Source organism: Ursus maritimus, unplaced genomic scaffold, assembly GCF_017311325.1.
Source record: "Ursus maritimus isolate PB19 unplaced genomic scaffold, ASM1731132v1 scaffold_30, whole genome shotgun sequence".
Lineage (NCBI taxonomy): Eukaryota > Metazoa > Chordata > Mammalia > Carnivora > Ursidae > Ursus > Ursus maritimus.
Genome location: NW_024425564.1, coordinates 11,485,580 through 11,504,269, shown reverse-complemented (window position 1 = coordinate 11,504,269; position 18,690 = coordinate 11,485,580). Strand labels below are relative to the sequence as shown.

The following is an 18,690-nucleotide window of genomic DNA, read 5'->3' as shown; positions in this document are numbered from 1 at the left end:
ACCTGCCGGGTGCCAGGTCCAGAGATGTTGGGAAGACAAGGATGAATGTGTAGGTCACAATTTGGTAAGGGAGAAAGACTTGCAGACAGGTAAGTTTAGGCCCATGTATCAAGAACTACTAATTAAAGTAGCCCAAGAAAAAACATATAAAGTTGTCCAAGGGAGGAGGAGCTGACTCACATGGAAGGTGATTATGATTCGGATCATAAGGAGTTAGCAGGCATTTACAAGGAGGAAAAGGGGAAATGTCAGGCAAGCAAGCACCTCGTGCAAGATGGGGTGTGGCCCTGCCAGTGAATGGTCAAAAGAGCTGTGGGACCAGATAGGACAGCACAGGGAAATAAATGAAGCCAGAGGGTTAACTGTGTGGTTTTAGATGCCACACCAAGGAGGTGAGATTTCCTTCAACAGGAAGTCAACAGATTGTTTTAAAGTGTTGTGAGATTAAATATTTTTTCCAAGCAAGAACACTCTGCCTGAGTGAGTAGAAAATAGAGTCTGGAATCCAGTAGGGATTGGAATTGAAATGCTCTTGTAGTATCCCAGCAAAGAGACAAATCCAAGACCACGAAAACACAGAAATGAGAGTCAAAAAGAAAAGTGAATTTCAAGAGGCTTCTGCCTAGAAGTTTTTTTAAAAATCCCCTTCTCCACAACCCATGGTCACCATCATCACTTTTGTCAGAAGTCCTGTTTCAAGGAGGTCCCCATCTAATTGCAATAGGCAATTTTCTTAAAATTAATTTATCAAATGATTAATTCTCTAAATTTTCTTCTTGCCTTTATTTTTTTTTAAGATTTTATTTATTTATTTGACAGAGATAGAGACAGCCAACGAGAGAGGGAACACAAGCAGGGGGAGTGGGAGAGGAAGAAGCAGGCTCATAGCAAAGGAGCCTGATGTGGGGCTCGATCCCAGAACGCTGGGATCATGCCCTGAGCCGAAGGCAGACGCTTAACGACTGCGCTACCCAGGCACCCCTTCTTGCCTTTAAATAATAATCAACACGTCTCTCTCCTGCCATAGCTACATACTGGGGGACAGGCACAGGGGAGACTGAAGAATATCTTGTTGCTGGGGCACCTGGGTAGCTCAGTCCGTTAAGTGTCCAGCTCTTGATTTTGGCTCAGGCCATGATCTCAGGGTCACGATCTCAGGGTCATCAGATGGAGCCCTGCATCCAGCCCCTCAGCGAGCCCCATGTCAGGCTCCACGCTCAGTGGGGAGTCTGCTTGAGATTTTCTCTCTCCCTCTGCCCCTCCTCCTGGCTCTCTCTCTAAAATAAATAAATCTTTTTTAAAAAAGAATATCTTGTTGCTTATGAAATTTTTTATAGTCAAGAATATACTCAAGAAAATATACTTACTTATGACAATTTTTATATAAGATATGAACATATGCAAGAAAAATAGTTTATTCTTGACTGATAATTGCAAATATTACTTCTGTGGATAATATATAGATTATAGTAAAAACAATAAGGCTAGAGACTGTATAATTCCATTCATACAACATTCTGGAAATAGCAAAATTATAGGGACAGAAACCAGGTCTGTTTTGCCAAAATCTGGGAGTTGGGGTAATCAGGGTAGGGTTGACTATTAGGGAACAGCACAGGAAGGGTTTGGGGGGTGATGAAATGTTCCACTGTGGTAAAGACATGCTTCTGTCATTTATCAAAATCCATACAACTGTACCTACAAAGAGTAAATTTTACTGTATGGAAATTAAGCAAATTAACCAGGGCGTGGGGAGAGGGGTGGAATGCAGACTCTGACAAATGGATCACATTGAATGGGATGGGGAAGTGGCTGACCTACGTAACTTTGAAGAGCAGTGTTATGACCGTTAGGCTAAAAACAAAAAGAACTGTGCACAAACACTGTACTCTCATTGACAAATGTGTTTCTCACATGGGTGTGGACTAGCAATTCTGAAACCACCACCTGTTTAATAAGGATGAATAAATAAGTGCTAGCAATGTTGTGGGGGCGCCCGGCTGGCTCAGTCAGTGGAGCGTGCAACGCTTGATCTCAGGGTTGGGAGTTCAAGCCCCACATTGGGTGTAGAGATTACTTAAAAATAAAATCTTTTTTTAAAAAAAAGAAATCTTGCAAATATTGCAAGCCATGTCAGAGAAGGAAAATATAAATAAGGGAAGGGGAGAAGCTAGAATGAACTCTGTGTTGCTGGACTGCAGCTGGAAGTATCAAAATAGAGTCACACTTATGTTTAATATATATGCAGATACATCATATGGAAATAAACACAGGTATGAGCTTAGCATGAGTTAGTAGATACACATATATTTCCTAGCTCTAACTTCTTTGATGGACAAGAAGCAGCAACGCCCAATTAACAATGAGCACACCTACTGCCCAGATCTTGGTTTCTGAATACTATTCTCTAATATACGGAACCAGAGTTACATGAAGAAATTGTTGATTCTAGGGCCTAGGCAGAGAAAATACAAAATGCGCATAGAACATCTTGTGATGACCAATGTAAGAAAAAACTTCAAAAAGAGTATGAAGGGGGCGCCTGGGTGGCTCAGTCGGTGAAGCAGCTGCCTTCGGCTCAGGGCGTGATCCCAGGCTCCTGGGATCAAGCCCCTGCACTGGGCTCCCTGCTTAGCGGGAAGCCTGTTTCCCCCGCTCCCTCTGCTGCTCCCCTGTTTGTGCGCGCGCTCTCTCTCTCCCTGTGTGTGTTAAATGGATGAACAAAATCTTCAAAAAAAATTAAAAAGAGGATGGAGGATACTAAAAAGGCACTGGGGCCAACTCAAAAGAGTTCCCAATGGCCATTTGGAGCAACAAAATAAATGGTGACAGTCCTGGGCCGTAACTCACAGAGCACAGTAAATACCTCTGAGTTCATCATGATATAAACAGATGACTAAGTAAATAAACTGAGGAGAAGACACAACTGTACCCTATGGAAGAAGTCCAATCAATAAGTATGGAAGGAATGAGGGACACCATTACAACCCCAGAGTCACAACTGCAGCAAGCAAGATGTACCAGTGGACACCAAAATTAGTGGCTGAAAGTTTAAGCAAAAATAGAATATTTGTGGGGCGCCTGGCTGGCTGAGTCGGTAGAGCATGTAACTCTTGACCTCGGGGTCCTGAGTTTGAGCCCCACATTGGGCGTAGAGACTACTTAAAAAAATCAGACTATCAAAACATCTCCCCCAAATATTTAGTAATTACAAAGGGGAAAATGGTAAATTTACAGTGGAGAATCCTGTCAGACACCACCTGAGCAGAGTGGCCAAGGTTAACATCACCAGTAATAAGTCACGTTGACATCATGAGCTCCCTGATACAGGGCCCAGAGAAGGACACAGCATCTCTGTGGTATACCTCCCAATAATTCATAACCCCAACTTAATCATAAGAAATCAAATTACTTGATAAGAAATCAGGCAAACCAAAGTTGTGGGATGTTTTACAAAAATATGTGACTAGTGGGGCACCTGGGTGGCTCAGATGGTTAGGCATCTGCCTTCAGCTTAGGCCCTGGTCCCAGGGTCCTGGGATCGAGCCTGCTCAGCGGGGAGCCTGCTTCTCCCTCCCCCTCTGCCCCCCACTCATGCTTTCTCTCTCTCTCAAATAAACAAAACCTTAAAAAAATGTGTGACTAGTGCTCTTCAAAAGTGTTATCATCGGGCGCCTGGGTGGCACATCAGTTAAGAGTCCCACTCTTGGTTTTGGCTCAAGTCCTGACCTCAGGGTCATGAGATCGAGCACTGTGTTGGGTGGGGCTCCACATTCAGTGGGGAGTCTGCTTTAGATTCTCTCTCTCCCTCTGCCTCTCCCCCCACTACGTCACACGTGTGCATGCTCTCTCTCTCTCTCCCTCTCTCTCTAAAATAAATAAATCTTAAAGCAAAAACCAAAAATGTCATCATAAAAAACAAAGAAAGTGAGAAACTGTCATAGATTGCAGGAGCCTTTGGAGACCTGATGAGCAAGTGAGAGAAGGAAGGAAGATGGGCATTCTCATTCCAGGCCCGACAGAACCTCTGGAGGTGAACGAATTTCGTCTAGTAATTGAGGAAATCTTGGTAGGATGAGAGCACTCAAGTAGTAGGAACAAGGAGGTAAATTTGGGGGCTGCAGATAAGCCAATGAAAAAGCTTTGGATGATGACTGAGAGAAGACAGTAGTTCTCAGATATTGAGATTAGGCATTTACGTCCCCTCATCAATGCCTCTCCTTTCTGTTAAGGACCAAGGTGCTCTACACCCTCTGACATCTAGTTCTCCTGTCACCACACACTAGCCCCCCCACCCCAGGCAGACCTGGCTTATACCCTCCTGGCCACCCTGACCTTACCACGCCCACCTGTGGACAGGAAGCCCTAGCCCCTCTCTGAGCAGTAAGACATTGTGTGGAGAGCAGATTTCACCCAGGGTTCCGCACCAAAAAGCGAGGCCACCCATGCTGACAAGCTGGATACCCTGTTACTGTTCAAACCGGGCTCTGGGCCCTGTTTGCCCCTGTGCCATCTCTCTTCTCCCTGCCGCTGCACTCCCTCAGAGCCTCTTCCCCTGACTGACAGAGAGTAATGGCGCAGCCTGCTCCTCCCTGCAACAAGGAAGATGCAGGAGTCCTGGATTCCCTGGGCAGTAGCACATATAAACCCCACAGCCACTGTGGGCTAAGGAGAAGGGAAGAGAGACACACTAGAGGGAAGAAGGGAGAAAAAAGCACCCCGGCTTCCAGTCCATGTGAATTCTCTTGAGATGAAAAGAAGAAACTGCTCTGCCACATCCCTTCTCCTGCTCCTCCTGCTTCTACTCGGGGGTTCGGAACTGGGTGAGTGAATTAACTTTGGAGAAGACGCAAAGCTCTTGAGGGCCTGCAGAAGTGGGGGTTGGGATCTATGGAGAAGAACATCCTGGGACTCAGGCTGGGCTAGTCTTAAGCAAAGCTATGGAATAAGTGAATCCACTTTGGGAAGTTCTGGACCCTGCTATCTGCCCCCAACCTTCTGTCACAGAGAAGCAGGGTTCCCAGGGTCCTATGCATTCTCTTTCTCACACCCTCTTTTAAGGAAATGATCTGCTTTTGATCATTTACTCTTCATTTACGTTTCCTTATTTTAAGTCTCCTTAAAAATAAAGGATTTGAGCTTTACTAGCGGCATTTTGGGAACCAGCAGCAGATAGGGAGGGATTCTTTTGGACAGAGGAGACCAAAATTCCAGAATTTGTACCATGTAGGCTGCATTTATTCATAAGAATAAATACCCCCAGTCCTGATGCCCTCAGGTGGGGGCAGTGGGAGGTGCGGGGATTTCATGCCTTCCTTCTACTTATACCCAACTCAGTGCTGCTGTCATTCTCAATCAGCTCGCACTTACGACCCCTCATGAGCCATGCTACCCTCAAACCACTATGAAGTAAGCCTGCCTCCAATCTTGCCACATCAGCTTCAGAACAGAACCAGGAACTCTCTCATTCTAAATCACATACCAAGCCATGACCTGAACTTAATCTCTAGTATGAATCACAGCTCCTGCCTCATTTGTTTACCGCAGACATAACTGGATGAGAGGCAACACGTGCAAACTACGAATACCCCATTTGCTGAATTACTAACTCCAGGGATGGGGGGGGGGAGTGACGCTGAGGAAGAATCAGGTTTAGTGTTCCACAGAAAGAGGCCAGAACTGCAAAACGCAGAATCAGAGGCTGGTGAGCAGACCTTCTAAGGTCATGGCTTAGCTCTGGATACTCCATATTGTAGCACAATTCCTTGTGGAATATGTTTTATCAGAACTGAACCCAAAATACCAGATGATCCTTAACTTGAATAAGTCCAACTACATTTTATGGGGAGACCAGTCATATAAATGAGAAGGGTAACTACTGGAAATATTAAGCAGAGCAGATGATGACAGGCAATCAAAGATCCGCATTAGTAGAGATTATTTTTTGAGTAGGAGCAAGCCAAAATGTTTCTACTAAGAACCCATTGAGCAGCCCTGATGACTCACAGACAAGAGAAAAATATACCAGTGATGACCTGAGGACCACTGAAGATCAAGTAATTAAAGGCCTAGGCTCCAGTGAGGACCCCATTACTGAACCCCTGGTGACCTCTGAGGACTTTACCTCTGTAGATTCGGGGACCATCAAGGACTACACCATTGCAGACCCAGAGACCACTGAGGACTATACCACTATAGACCCGGAGACCACCGAGGACTCTTTTACTACAAAACCAGGGACCACTGAGGACTATACCACTGCAGACCCAGAGACCACTGAGGACTACTTAACTGTAGATCCGGGGACCACCGAGGACTATTTCACTGTAGACGTGGGGACCACCGAGGACTCTACCACTGCAGACCCGGAGACCACTGAGGACTCTTTTACTGCAGGACCAGAGACCACTGAAGACTATACCACTGCAGACCTGGAGACCACCGAGGACTCTTTTACTGCAGAACCAGGGACCACCGAAGACTATATCACTGCGGACCCGGAGACCACCGAGGACTCTTTTACTGCAGAATCAGGGACCACCGAAGACTATACCACTGCAGACCAGGGAACCACCGAGGACTCTTTTACTGCAGACCCAGGGACCACCAAAGGCTATACCACTGCAGCCCTGAGGACCACTGAGCACTCTTTAACTGCAGACCTGGGGACGACCGAGGACTCTTTTACTGGAGATCCGGGAACCATCAAGGACTCTACCACTGCAGACCTGGTGACCACTGTGGACTCTTTTACTGCAGTCCTGAGGACCACCAAGCACTACACCACTAAACACCCAGACACTCGCCCTGAGGGAGCAGATTCAGTAACCTCAGGGAAACCCACGGGGCTGCTGGCTCCTGTCAGCATCATCGTCATTTCCCTGGCTGTCACCACAGTGGCAGTTGCACTCTTTGTTGGACTTGGCTTCTTTGTGGTGAGTATTGGCCCAGGAACGTGAAGGACATTGTGGGAAAAGGGGTGTCTGAGGAGGAGGATGTGGGCATGAGGAGTGGAGGCATGATAAACTGTCAGAGGTGAGGAAACCTACATAGAGAGAGTTTGGGAAAGACAGAGACAGAGAGGGGGAGAAAGGAGAGGAGCAAGAAGCACAAAAAATGAGGACAGAACTAAAGAAGAGAGTGTTAAGGTGTTCGAGATAGAGGGGGATGGAGAGAAGGAGGGAAGGGGAAGAGAGTATGGAGAAAGATAAAGCAGACAGAACGAGGAACACAAAAGCACAAATACAGTAAGGCATGGTGAGAGCTACAGCAAGGCATAAACGATTATGTATAAATAGTTACAGAAATTTGGAAATTTTCATAGAAAGACAAAACATTCGTGGCAAAAGAAGAGGAGGAAATGGAAACATTTTGAACGGCCCACTCTTGTCAAAAACCATACTGTTCTGTATTGATTACTACCCACTCTGAAACTCTGCAAGAGATTTTTTAAAACCAGGTTTGAGGAGGTTTTTATGAGCATGGCTACTCTATATTGGTGAGACAATTGGTAAGAGCTCTCAAAGCGGGGCTCTAGGTATTCTTCTGCCTCTGAGGGACCCCACTGTTTCTACAAGAGGAGATAAAAAGACTCCACGCCAGCCGTGGCTTGCTTTTACTGACTTCTGGTCTAAGACCTAAGCCTTCAAAGGTCTGACTTCTGCTGGGTAGGGAAGGGCTGGTCCTTTTTGGCCACCCTGACCTAAGGATTAAGTTCCCATTGAAATCTTAACAAGTGACAGCTTACATGACTGGCCAGCTCATGCAGGTCATTAAAGCCTCATTAATTCTTGCTGGTCACCGATGCCACTGTGCACTGACCTCTGCCCCAAGAGGCAAACCCACAGCTTGGGATCAGGTTGTAAGTGTGATTTAAGCTGAAAAGAATGCATTATTCAGTTGGGGTGTTCATGTTTAATTCCACCAAAATCACACTATGAATCTAGAACATTCTGATGGATGGCTGACAAGAGGGAAAATGGTAATAATAGCCTCTATATGTACTTGATACACACGTGAGTCATACTGAGTAGTCACCAGTAGAGGGAGGACCCTCTTGACTTCCCTGTTACACAAACAAGTGGATTTCTAATTATGTGGATCACGATGAGAAGTCAGACATTCTTGCTCCAGGTTTGTGGACACTTGCCTCCCTCCAAACCAGGCCTCTAAGTGCTGATACAGAGCAGTCACTAGCAATGGCACCTTCTTAACTTCTTACAAAGACTAAAAACAAGAGATGGCTCAAAAGGCTCAGAGTACAGGGAGTAAGAGGAAAGTTTGTGTTCCCAAACTTGCTAAATTCTTATAAACATTGAACCAAAAATGTTTAAAAGATAAGAATTATCTATATTTTCATCTTCTCCTCTAATTCCATTTATCAAAATAGTTTTATTTTCCCTACTTGACTTCAACATTTTTGGAAAGTATGTATCTCTAGGGGTAAGTGTCAAGCTCTAAAGAAAATGGTGACACAGGAAGGAGTTATAGAGCTGGGAAGAGGAGCTGGATAGATCTTGATAACTCACCACAAGAGTTGAGAGGAACTGTCTTAAAACTAAACCACTTTCTTCTCCTCTAGAAAAATTGTTTCCTGCAGCCATTAAATCCACCCACCAGGGTTATGTATTTTCCCCATGCCACGGATTGGGGTGCACCATGAAGAGGATTCCAGCAGTAACTATAATGGGTTCTAGAGCAAATCAGACTGCCGTCAGTCTCTGCAGGACCAGGAAGCATGATGTGCGTCCTCAGATCTCCACTCTTCTCCCAAATTCCAGAGCCCTGGGACCACCAGATGAGAAAGGTAGCTGGCCCTGGGAATAAGCACATCAGGGATACCCAGAAGGATGCCTGACTGCTCTGAGTATCCCTAATTCTGTCTGGCCATAGTTGCTCCCTCAGGAAAATTGCCTTTACCTATCTACCAGATTTAGTCATGAAAACTATTTGAGGAAGACAGACACAACTCAGGTATAAGAGATATTCATTAATTCTGATCAAAGAAATAAAGCAAATGTTCGTCTGTTTCTGTCTAGGTCTCATACCTAAATTCAGTCATTTAACAAAATGGTGGAGTGCCCAGCATGGGCCAAATACTCTATGCCTTTCTGTCTGTCCAATCTGAGTCTGTGCACCTGAAGAATATAGCTTTCTGGTCTCTCAAGAGCACTACACCCAAGTCCTCTCCACACCCAGGCCAAAGGATTATGTTGACAGGATGTAGCTCATTAGTCATTCAACAAATACCCAGTGAGCACCTACAGTGCGGACAGGCCACTGTAGCGAACAACTGAGTTTCAGCTCTCTCATGGTGTGAAATGAGGAACAAAGTCCTGATCCGACCGCTGATTTGGGAGAAAATCTGTGCCTATATGAGTCACACAAGGAGGAATTTCTTTCATGGAAAAGCCTACAAATGATGCTTAAGATGGCTAAGACCACACACAAGGCCAAGTATCAAATATAACAGCTCCCTGAGGAGTTTAGGCCAAAAAGCAAAGAGTAAAGATATTTGAAGACAGGTGATGGCTGGTTGCCCACCCAGCCACTATTGTCAGCATCACCACCACCATTTAATAATGGAATTATGGTATTATGGTCTAGAATCAGAAACATAGAAAGAATTATTAGACTCCAGCTTAAGTCTGTTTCCAAAATTTACATAACAGCTATTATCCAAGTGTTGTCACTACAATTTAAATAAGACACAAATTGCTTACCAGATAAGGCTTAAGACAGACAGGTACACTGATCATTTTTATGGTATGACAAGTGATATATTTGGTCTATCAGTGATTACGGCCCCAAGAAGCTAAAAGACTCAGAGATTCATCACCAGCTCGCTCAGTCCTGTTGGAGCAAGTTCTCTAACTTCTCAGAGCCTCTTCCAATCTTTAACATGAAAGAACTTATTTAATAAATAATCATGTATACTTTTGGTGATTAACTCTTTAAAAGATAAAGAGTTTTTTTTAGAACTCCCGGTGTCGGCTTAAATTATTATTATATTACCTGTATGTGTATAAACCAGAAAATGAGCTACAATTCTTTATGCTTAGAGCTCTATTGTGCCAATAAAGTTAGAAATAACTGCAGTAATTTAATGTGATGTGTGATATTCTTTTGCTGAAGAGTCCTTTCTCCCAACATTAATATAGTACCAATTCCTACAGCAAATCTCCTCTGCCATGTGATGACTCTTCTTTCACAGCTTCTCCCTGTCCGAACTGTCTCAAGACCTTCAGTCTCTCAGTGAGCTGTCAGATTGCCTGGCGTTCACTCAAGGCAAAGGCACCATTTAAATGGTAAGACAGTGCTTGTTCTATTCTTGTTGGTCTGTGACAATTGTAATCATTTCTATTAACTTTATGTTGGTTTTTTATTGGTCATAATAGGATCCAGAAAATGCTTCCATTATGGGGATTTTAAAGATTACCCTCTAAAGAAAATATATGTGGCAGAAACACCTATTTGCTATCCAAATTCCATTCTTTGTTTCACACTTGGGGATCGCAAGTTTGCGTTGGGTGGCAATGTGCCCATTTCCCAGTGTCCCTTGCAGCCAAGTGTGGGGATGACATATGGTTCCGGCCAATGAGACGCAGGCGGAAGTCTCTGGGGCGGTGTTCCTTCTAAAATGAAAAGGCAGAGCATGACCAGGAGAAAACACTTCACCCCTTCAGCCTTCACTCTTCTTCCCACCTGGAATGTAAGTATGAGGTCTAGAGATGCAGCAAGCATGCTGAGACCAAGAGGAGACACGTGGGAAGGTCAAGGCTGTCACGCTGTGAGTGGAGTAAAGAAATCACCTGCGTCCCCGATGGTGCTGCTGCGGCCTGGCTGCTGCTCCCAGATCTTTGTACAGGAGACGAGCAATGTGCTGCGGCTTAGCTAGGCAGCATCCGTAACCCCAGCCAAATGGGATCCTAACTCACAGCACGTGCTTTAAAGGCTCATGAAGAACTGTGGACTACCAGAGCCCCCACGTGGGGAAACACTGCAGTAGGTCCTTTCCGGTGCCCAGGGCTAGTGCGTAGTGTACTCATGCTCGTTACGGCACGATCTGCGCATGTACCTATGCGTGTGCCACCCCTGTCCATAGACAGCTCATCCCTTCACGTGAGTCCAGCTCGACTCGGTTAATCCTCCTGTTTTCTTTATAAAGTCCAACGTTGAAAAGAATTCTTCAGGTAATGCTCAGGAGTGGTACCAAATCCAGATGACCCCAACTGGCACATGCTGTTCCTATGCTGCCCAGATTCAGAAGACCAGGCAAGCACACACCTTACCGAATTGTCCCTAAACAGGATTTATGATTGTTTGGGCATGTCAGCTCTCACAAAAATGTCTGCGAATGCACATTCTGGTCCCATAACCGGTCTTTGCAAACAAGAATGCTTGTGAAGTTATCCAGCAATAGCGATTCAACATCCCTCCTATAGAAGTATATTTTGATACCTTAGTGAACACATGATCATTCTTCAAATCTAGTCATGACCATTCCTGTGATTTAGCTGCAACTCCCCTCTGTAGTCTCTGTATATCCCCACATCGATTTCCTTTATGGAGCTGATCACAAGCTGAACTTATCTTTACTTATGTTTTATTTGTTCCCTGTCTCTCTCCTTTCACTAGAATCTCAGTTCCTTGAGAATAAGGGTCTTGAGAGCAATACATGAAAAGCATTCAGTAATCACTGTGCTTCATTAATCCTAAGATGCACATTTCCCCCCATTGCACATGGTTTAAAATAGAAATGTGTCTTTCCACTGCCGGCACGTCATAGTTTAGTTGGCAGCACTTTTTCTTTCTTAATGGGACGTAAGTATGGTGGATATTGAACTCAGTATCCTCTTAAATTTGATGAAATATTTTGGAATAAATGAATGAATGCATACTATCTTTTGGTGTTATTTCTTCAGTTTCCATCTTGTTTGGAAACAAAGAAATTAAAATTTCTTTAATGAGTGTCTAGTATGTGCTGGGAATTCTTTTGAGAACAACGATGGCAGACTAACAGATGTGAACAACATAGTCCTTGCCTTGAGGGAAAGAAAACCAACAAATTGTTGGGAATGCAAGCTGGTGCAGCCACTCTAGAAAACGGTATGGAGGTTCCTCAAAAAGTTAAAAATAGAGCTACCCTATGGCCCAGCAATTGCACTACTGGGTATTTACCCAAAGAATAAAAAAAATACTGATATGAAGGAGCACATGTACCCCAATATTTATAGCAGCATTATCTACAATAGCCAAATTATGGAAATGGCCCAAATGTCCATTGATTGATGAATGGATAAAGAAGATGTGAGATATCTCTCTCTCTCTCTCTCTCTCTCTCTCACACACACACACATACACACACACACTAGAATATTACTCAGCCATAAAAAAAAAAATGAAATCCTGCCATTTGTAACGACATGGTTGGAGCTAGAAAGTATTATGCTAAGAGAGATGAATCAGTCAGAGAACCAATACCATATGATTTCACTCATACGTAGAATTTAAGAAACAAAACAAACAAGCAAAGGGGAATAAAAGAGAGAGTAAACCAAGAAACAGACTCTTAACCATAGAGAACAAACTGATGGTCACCAGAGGGGAGGGGGTGGCAGGATGGGTTAAATAGGTGATGGGGATTAAGGAGCACACTTGCGATGAGCACCGGGTGATGTACAAATCACCATATGGAATCGCCATATTGTACACCTGAAACTAATATTATGCTGTAAGTTAACTAACTAGAATTTATTTTTTTTTATTTTTATTTTTAAATTTGTTTTAGAGAGAGAAAAGGGTAGGGAAGGACAGAGGGAGGGGGAGAAGAGAATCTCAAGCAGGCTCCATGCCCAGTGCAGAGCCCAACACAAGGCTCCATCTCACTGGTGAGATCATGACCTGCGTTGAAATCAAGAGTCAGATGCTTGGGGCACCTGGGTGGATTAGTCAGTTAAGCATCTACCTTTGGCTCAGGTCATGATTCTGGGGTCCTGGGATTGAGCCCTGTGTCAGCTTCCTGCTCAGTGGGAGCCTGCTTCTCCCTCTTCTTCTGCTGCTCCCGCTGCTTGTGCGCTCTCTCTCTCTTTCAAGTAAAATAATAAAATCTTAAAAAAAAAAAAAAGAGTTGGACACTTAACCGACTAAGCCACTCAGGTGTCTCCTAACTGGAAATTAAATAAAAGCTTTAAAAAGAAAACCACCAATTACAGTGTAATGTGCTAAATGCTATAATACAGAGGCATATCACGGTGTGGAGCCTGAAGGAGGGGCCTCTCTCAGCCGCGGCAGGAAAGCCCAAGAAAGCTTCCCAGGGAAAGAGATAACTGACCTGGAATTTATGACGTATTTGTGGGCACTTTTGCTGCTTTTATGTATGTTGTCTTTTTGGATCCTCATATCAATTCTGTGACATAGGGAAATCATCCCGTCTTAGAAACCCAGACTGAGGCTCAGAGAAGTTAAATAAATTGCCCCAGATCATAGGGATGGTAAGTGGTACAGGAGAGTAGAAGAGGCTGAAGAGAAGCGCAGGTCTTCTGGCTCCAGGTGCAATGGCTTTTTACCTCATTAGAGCTGAACTTCAAGGGATGAGCAGCCCCTCAGCAGCCTCCTCATAAAAATCCTCCTTTAGGCTTATGCTGAGAGGCCCTTGGATCTTTCCTCTTATCTGTTTTAGATTTGAGCAAGGCAAGAAAAACCAGACATAGGCCCCATTCCTGAGGAGCCCTGGCTTGAAAATGAGTTGTAGACACACGCGCACAAATGAACCATCTTTGTGTGTACAAAGGATGGTAGGAAAGGTGTCGTCAGTTTGACATTTATAGTATTTATTTGCCTTGAGAAGTGTGTTCTGCTCTTAAAAATATTTGCGGCATCCCAGACCCCCCCCCTTGAGAGAACTTGGACTGGACACAAGAAGAGTCACTCCAGTCGCTCAGGACTCCATGTAGTTTTTGAGGCAGCCCCCGATCAAGATGGCTTTAAGGCATTTGTGATTTTCTCTACCTAGGAGTGTTTTTTAGGTTCTGTCCTCTACACCTGGGAAGGTGGAATGTGGTGATGTGTTTAGCTATCCATCAGGTCTTGACTGAGCACGCAGACGCAAGTTACTATGTGTGGCTCTGAGGACACAGCGGAAAGCCAGAAAACAGCTTCCACCCTCAAGACGTCTGGTGGACGTCACAATACGTGCCCTTCCTGTTATATGCAACTAAGGAGTCATTGAACGCATCAAAAACTAATGAGGTACTATACAGTGGCTAACTGAACATAACAATAATTAAAAAAGATGTCTGGTGGAAGCTAATGGACATGGCTGTCAGGTGGATGCCAAAGTTGTGAAATACCTTAGTGTTCCACACCCTCTTTGGGAGGTTCAAGACCTTTCGGCAATGACATTTACCATCAGCAATGGAACCATAGAGAGCAGCAAGGAAGGTAAGCTACAGCTGCACGCCTGAGCAGAGGCATTCATGCTGAGACCACAGCTGACCCATTCTTCCTCATCTTGATTAGTACGCGCTGCTGTGTCTAGCTGCCTGCAGCTGATACGTGATCTGTAAGTGGAGCGGAGGTGTAACGCAGTGTTGGACACTGGATCACAGAGGCTATCGCTGTTTTAAAACAGAATTCATGGGGTGCCTGGCTGGCTCAGTCAGTACAGCACGCAACTCTTGATCTCAGGATTGTGAGTTCAAGCCCCACAATGGGCATAGAAATTACTTCTTAAAAAACCAAACTCACTAGTAAAGTCCAATAAATACCATGAATGTTACAGTTGATGAAAAATGGCTATTAGAGGGGCCCTGGGTGGCTCAGTCGGTTGGTGTCTGCTTTTTACCTGGGTCATGATCCCAGGGTCCTGGGATTGAGCCCTGTGTTTGGCTCCTTGCTCGGTGGGGAGCCTGCTTCTCCCTCTCTTCCCTGCTCGTGCTCTCTCTGTCTCTCTCTCTCTCAAATAAATTTTAAAAATAAATAAATAAATAAATAAATAAATAAATAAATAAATAAAATCTTTTAAAAAATGGTTATTAGAAAACTTTGGATATGATTAAATTGTTAAATTGGCATGGATGAAGATTTAATTAGAATGTATATTCAGCATGGGAGAAGAGATAATGGGGAGGAATGTAATGACAGTTAAAATGTCAAAGCAACTGCAGAAATGGCATCCATGGCAACAAATGGCCCAGACAGAAGAGAGTCCTTGACTACCTGTATCTTCCTGAAGAAGTGGGTTTTAAAAATTGAGATACAATTGACATATAACATATTAGTTTCAGGTGTACAATATAATGGTTTCATATTTGTATACATCGCATAATGATCACCACAATAAGTCCAGCTAGCATCCATCACAACACACAGTTACACACTTTTTTCTTGTGCTGAGAACTTTTAAGATCTATTCTCATAGCAACTTTCAAAAATGCAATACAATATTATTAACTATAGTCATGGTGCTGTTTGGACTTATTTGTTTCATAACTGGAAGTTGGTATCTTTTGGCCACTTCGTCCATTTCACCCACCACCTGGCAACCACCAGTTTGCTCTCTGTATCTTTGAGTTCAGCAATTGTTTGTTTTGTTTTCAGATTTCACAAAAAAGTGAGATCATATGGTATTAGTCTTTCTCTGTCGGGCTTATTTCACTTAGCGTAATGTCCTTGAAGTCCATCCATGTTGTCGCAATGGCAGGATTTCCTTCTTTTTGTGGTTGAATAATATCCCATTGCATTATATACCACAACTTCTTTACCCATTCATCTGTTGAGGACACTTAGGTTGTTTCCACATCTCAGCTACTGTAAATAATGTTGCAATAAACATAAGGGTTTATATATCTCTTCAAGTTAGTGTTTTCATTTCTTTTTTAAAGAATATTTTATTTATTTATTTTTGCAAGAGAGAGGGAGAGAGAGCACGCGCATGAGTGGTGGGGAGGGGGCAGAGGGAGAAGCAGACTCCATGCTGAGTAGGGAGCCCGATGTGGGACTCCATCCCAGGGCGCTGAGATCATGACCTGAGCTGAAGACAGACGCTTAACTGACTGAGCCACCCAGGTGCCCAGTGTTTTCATTTCTTTTTAATAAATACCCTGAAGTGGAATTGCTGGGTCACATGGTAGTTCTATTTTTAATTTTTTGAGGAACCTCCATACTGGGTGCACTAATTTATCTTCCCACCAACAGTGAAACGAGGGTCCCCTATTCCTCACGTCATTGCCCACACTTGTTATTTCTTCTCATTTTAGCCATTCTGAAAGGTGTGAAGTGATATCTCATTGTGGTTTTGATCTGCATCCCCCTGACGTCTCATGATTAGTGATGTGAGCACCTTTTCACGTACACGTTGACCACCTGTATCTTCTCTGGAAAAATGTCTATTCAGATCCTCTGCCCATTTTTAATTGGATTGTTTGTTTTCTGCTATTGAATTGCATGAGTTATTTATATGTTTTGGATATTAACCCCTTATCAGATATATGGTTTGTCAATATTTGGTCCCATTCATTCCCATTCATTTCATTTACTGGATGGTTTCCTTTGCTCTGCAGAATGAAATGTCTTGATGAGCCCTCTAGTGGCACTGGCTGGGTAGCGTCCCTCAGAGAGGAGCGCCTACTTCTGAGTGCCTCAGGGGGAGTTGGCTTGACTCACAAGTCGCACACCAGCTCACTCCTCATCCTGCACTTGCTGAGGACTAAGGCACAGGATACGTCCATAAAAAAACTATGATTTTTCAATGAATCTAAGACTCCATTAGCTGGCAAACATATCATTATTTCATGCAAAATTAAGAAAGAAAAACAGTCCAAAAAGGAAAGGAAAGGAAAGGGAAGGGAAGGGAAGGGAAGGGAAGGGAAGGGAAGGGAAGGGAAGGCAGTCAGTTAAATGATGACATGCCAAAAACTTCCAAACTCATTCTATGAGGCCAGCATTGTCTTGATCCCAAAACCGGACAAAGACCCCACCAAAAAGAATTACAGACTAATATCCCTGATGAACCTGGATGCAAAAATTCTCATCAAGGTACTAGCTAATAGGATCCAGGGTACATTAAAAGGATCACGCATCATGACCAAGTGGGGTTTATTCCCGGGCTGCAAGGGTGGTTCGACACCCACAAATCAATCAGTGTGATACACCACATTAATAAAAGAAAGGACAAGAACTATATGATCCTCTCATTAGATGCAGAAAAAGCATTTAACGAAGTACAGCATCCTTTCTCGATGAAAACTCTCCAGTGTAGGGATAGAAGGAACATACTTCAATATCATAAAACCCATGTACAAAAATCCCACAGTGAATATCATTCACAATGGGGAAAAACTGAGAGCTTCTCCCCTAAAGTCAGGAACACAACAGGGATGCCCACTATCACCACAGTTGTTCAACATAGTACTGGAAGTCCTAGCCTCAGCAATCAGACAACAAAAAGAAATAAAAGGCATTCAAATCCACAAAGAAGAAGTCAAATTTTTACTCTCTGCAGATGACATGATACTCTACTGGTGACAACCCAATAGACTTCCCCCCAAAATTGCTAGAACTCATGCAGAAATTCAGCAAAGTGGCAGGATATAAAACCAACGCACAGAAATCAGTTGCATTTCTATACACTAACAATGAGACAGAAGAAAGAGAAATTAAGGAATCAATCCCATTTACAATTGCACCCAAAACTATAATATAGCTAGGAATAAACCTAACCAAGGAGGCAAAGGATCTGTACTCAGAAAAGTATAGAACACGCATGAAAGAAATTGAGGAAGACACAAAGAAATGGGAAAACTTTCCATGCTCGTGGATTGGAAGAACAAATATTGTTAAAATGTCTACGCTACCCAGAGCAATCTACACATTCAATGCAATCCTTATCAAAATACCATCAACTTTTTTCACAGAGCTGGAACAAATAATCCTAAAATTTGTATGGAACCAGAAAAGACCCTGAATAGCTAAAGGAATGTTGAAAAAGAAAAACAGCTGGTGGCATCACAATTCTGGACTTTAAACTATATTAAAAAGCTGTGATCAGGGGCACCTGGGTGGCTCAGCCCTTAAGCGTCTGCCTTCAGCTCAGGTCATGATCCCAGGGTCCTGGGATCGAGCCCCGCTTTAGGCTCCCTGCTCTGCAGGAAGCCTGCTTCTCCCTCTCACACTCCCCTTGCTTGTGTTCCCTCTCTCACTGTTTCTCTCTGTCAAATTAATAAAAAAAAATAAAATCTTAAAAAAAAAAAGCTGTAGGGGGCGCCTGGGTGGCACAGCGGTTAAGCGTCTGCCTTCGGCTCAGGGCGTGATCCCTGCGATCTGGGATCGAGTCCCACATCAGGCTCTTCTGCTATGAGCCTGCTTCTTCCTCTCCCACTCCCCCTGCTTGTGTTCCCTCTCTCTCTGGCTGTCTCTATCTCTGTCGAATAAATAAATAAAATCTTAAAAAAAAAAAAAAAGCTGTAATCATCAAGACAGTATGGTATTGGCACAAAAACAGAAACATAGGTCAATGGAACAGAACAGAGAACCAGAAATAAACCCTCAACTCTGTGGTCAACAAAATAGGAAAGAATATCCAATGGAAAAAAGACAGTCTCTTCAACAAATGGTGTTGGGAAAATTGGACAGCCACATGCAGGAGGATGAAACTGGACCACTTTCTTACACCACACACTGAAATAAATT

The 18,690-nt window shown here is 43.7% G+C and overlaps 1 protein-coding gene across 1 annotated transcript; it reads left to right on the top strand.

Annotated features, from left to right (window-relative positions):
* The first annotated feature begins 4,750 nt into the window (after positions 1–4,750).
* On the top strand, positions 4,751–6,959 carry LOC103665172 (protein PBMUCL2-like). Its single transcript, XM_008693069.2, is given in 3 exon segments — positions 4,751–4,949; positions 5,950–6,019; positions 6,245–6,959. Coding segments are annotated over 3 exon segments (984 nt in total).
* Positions 6,960–18,690: the final 11,731 nt, after the last annotated feature.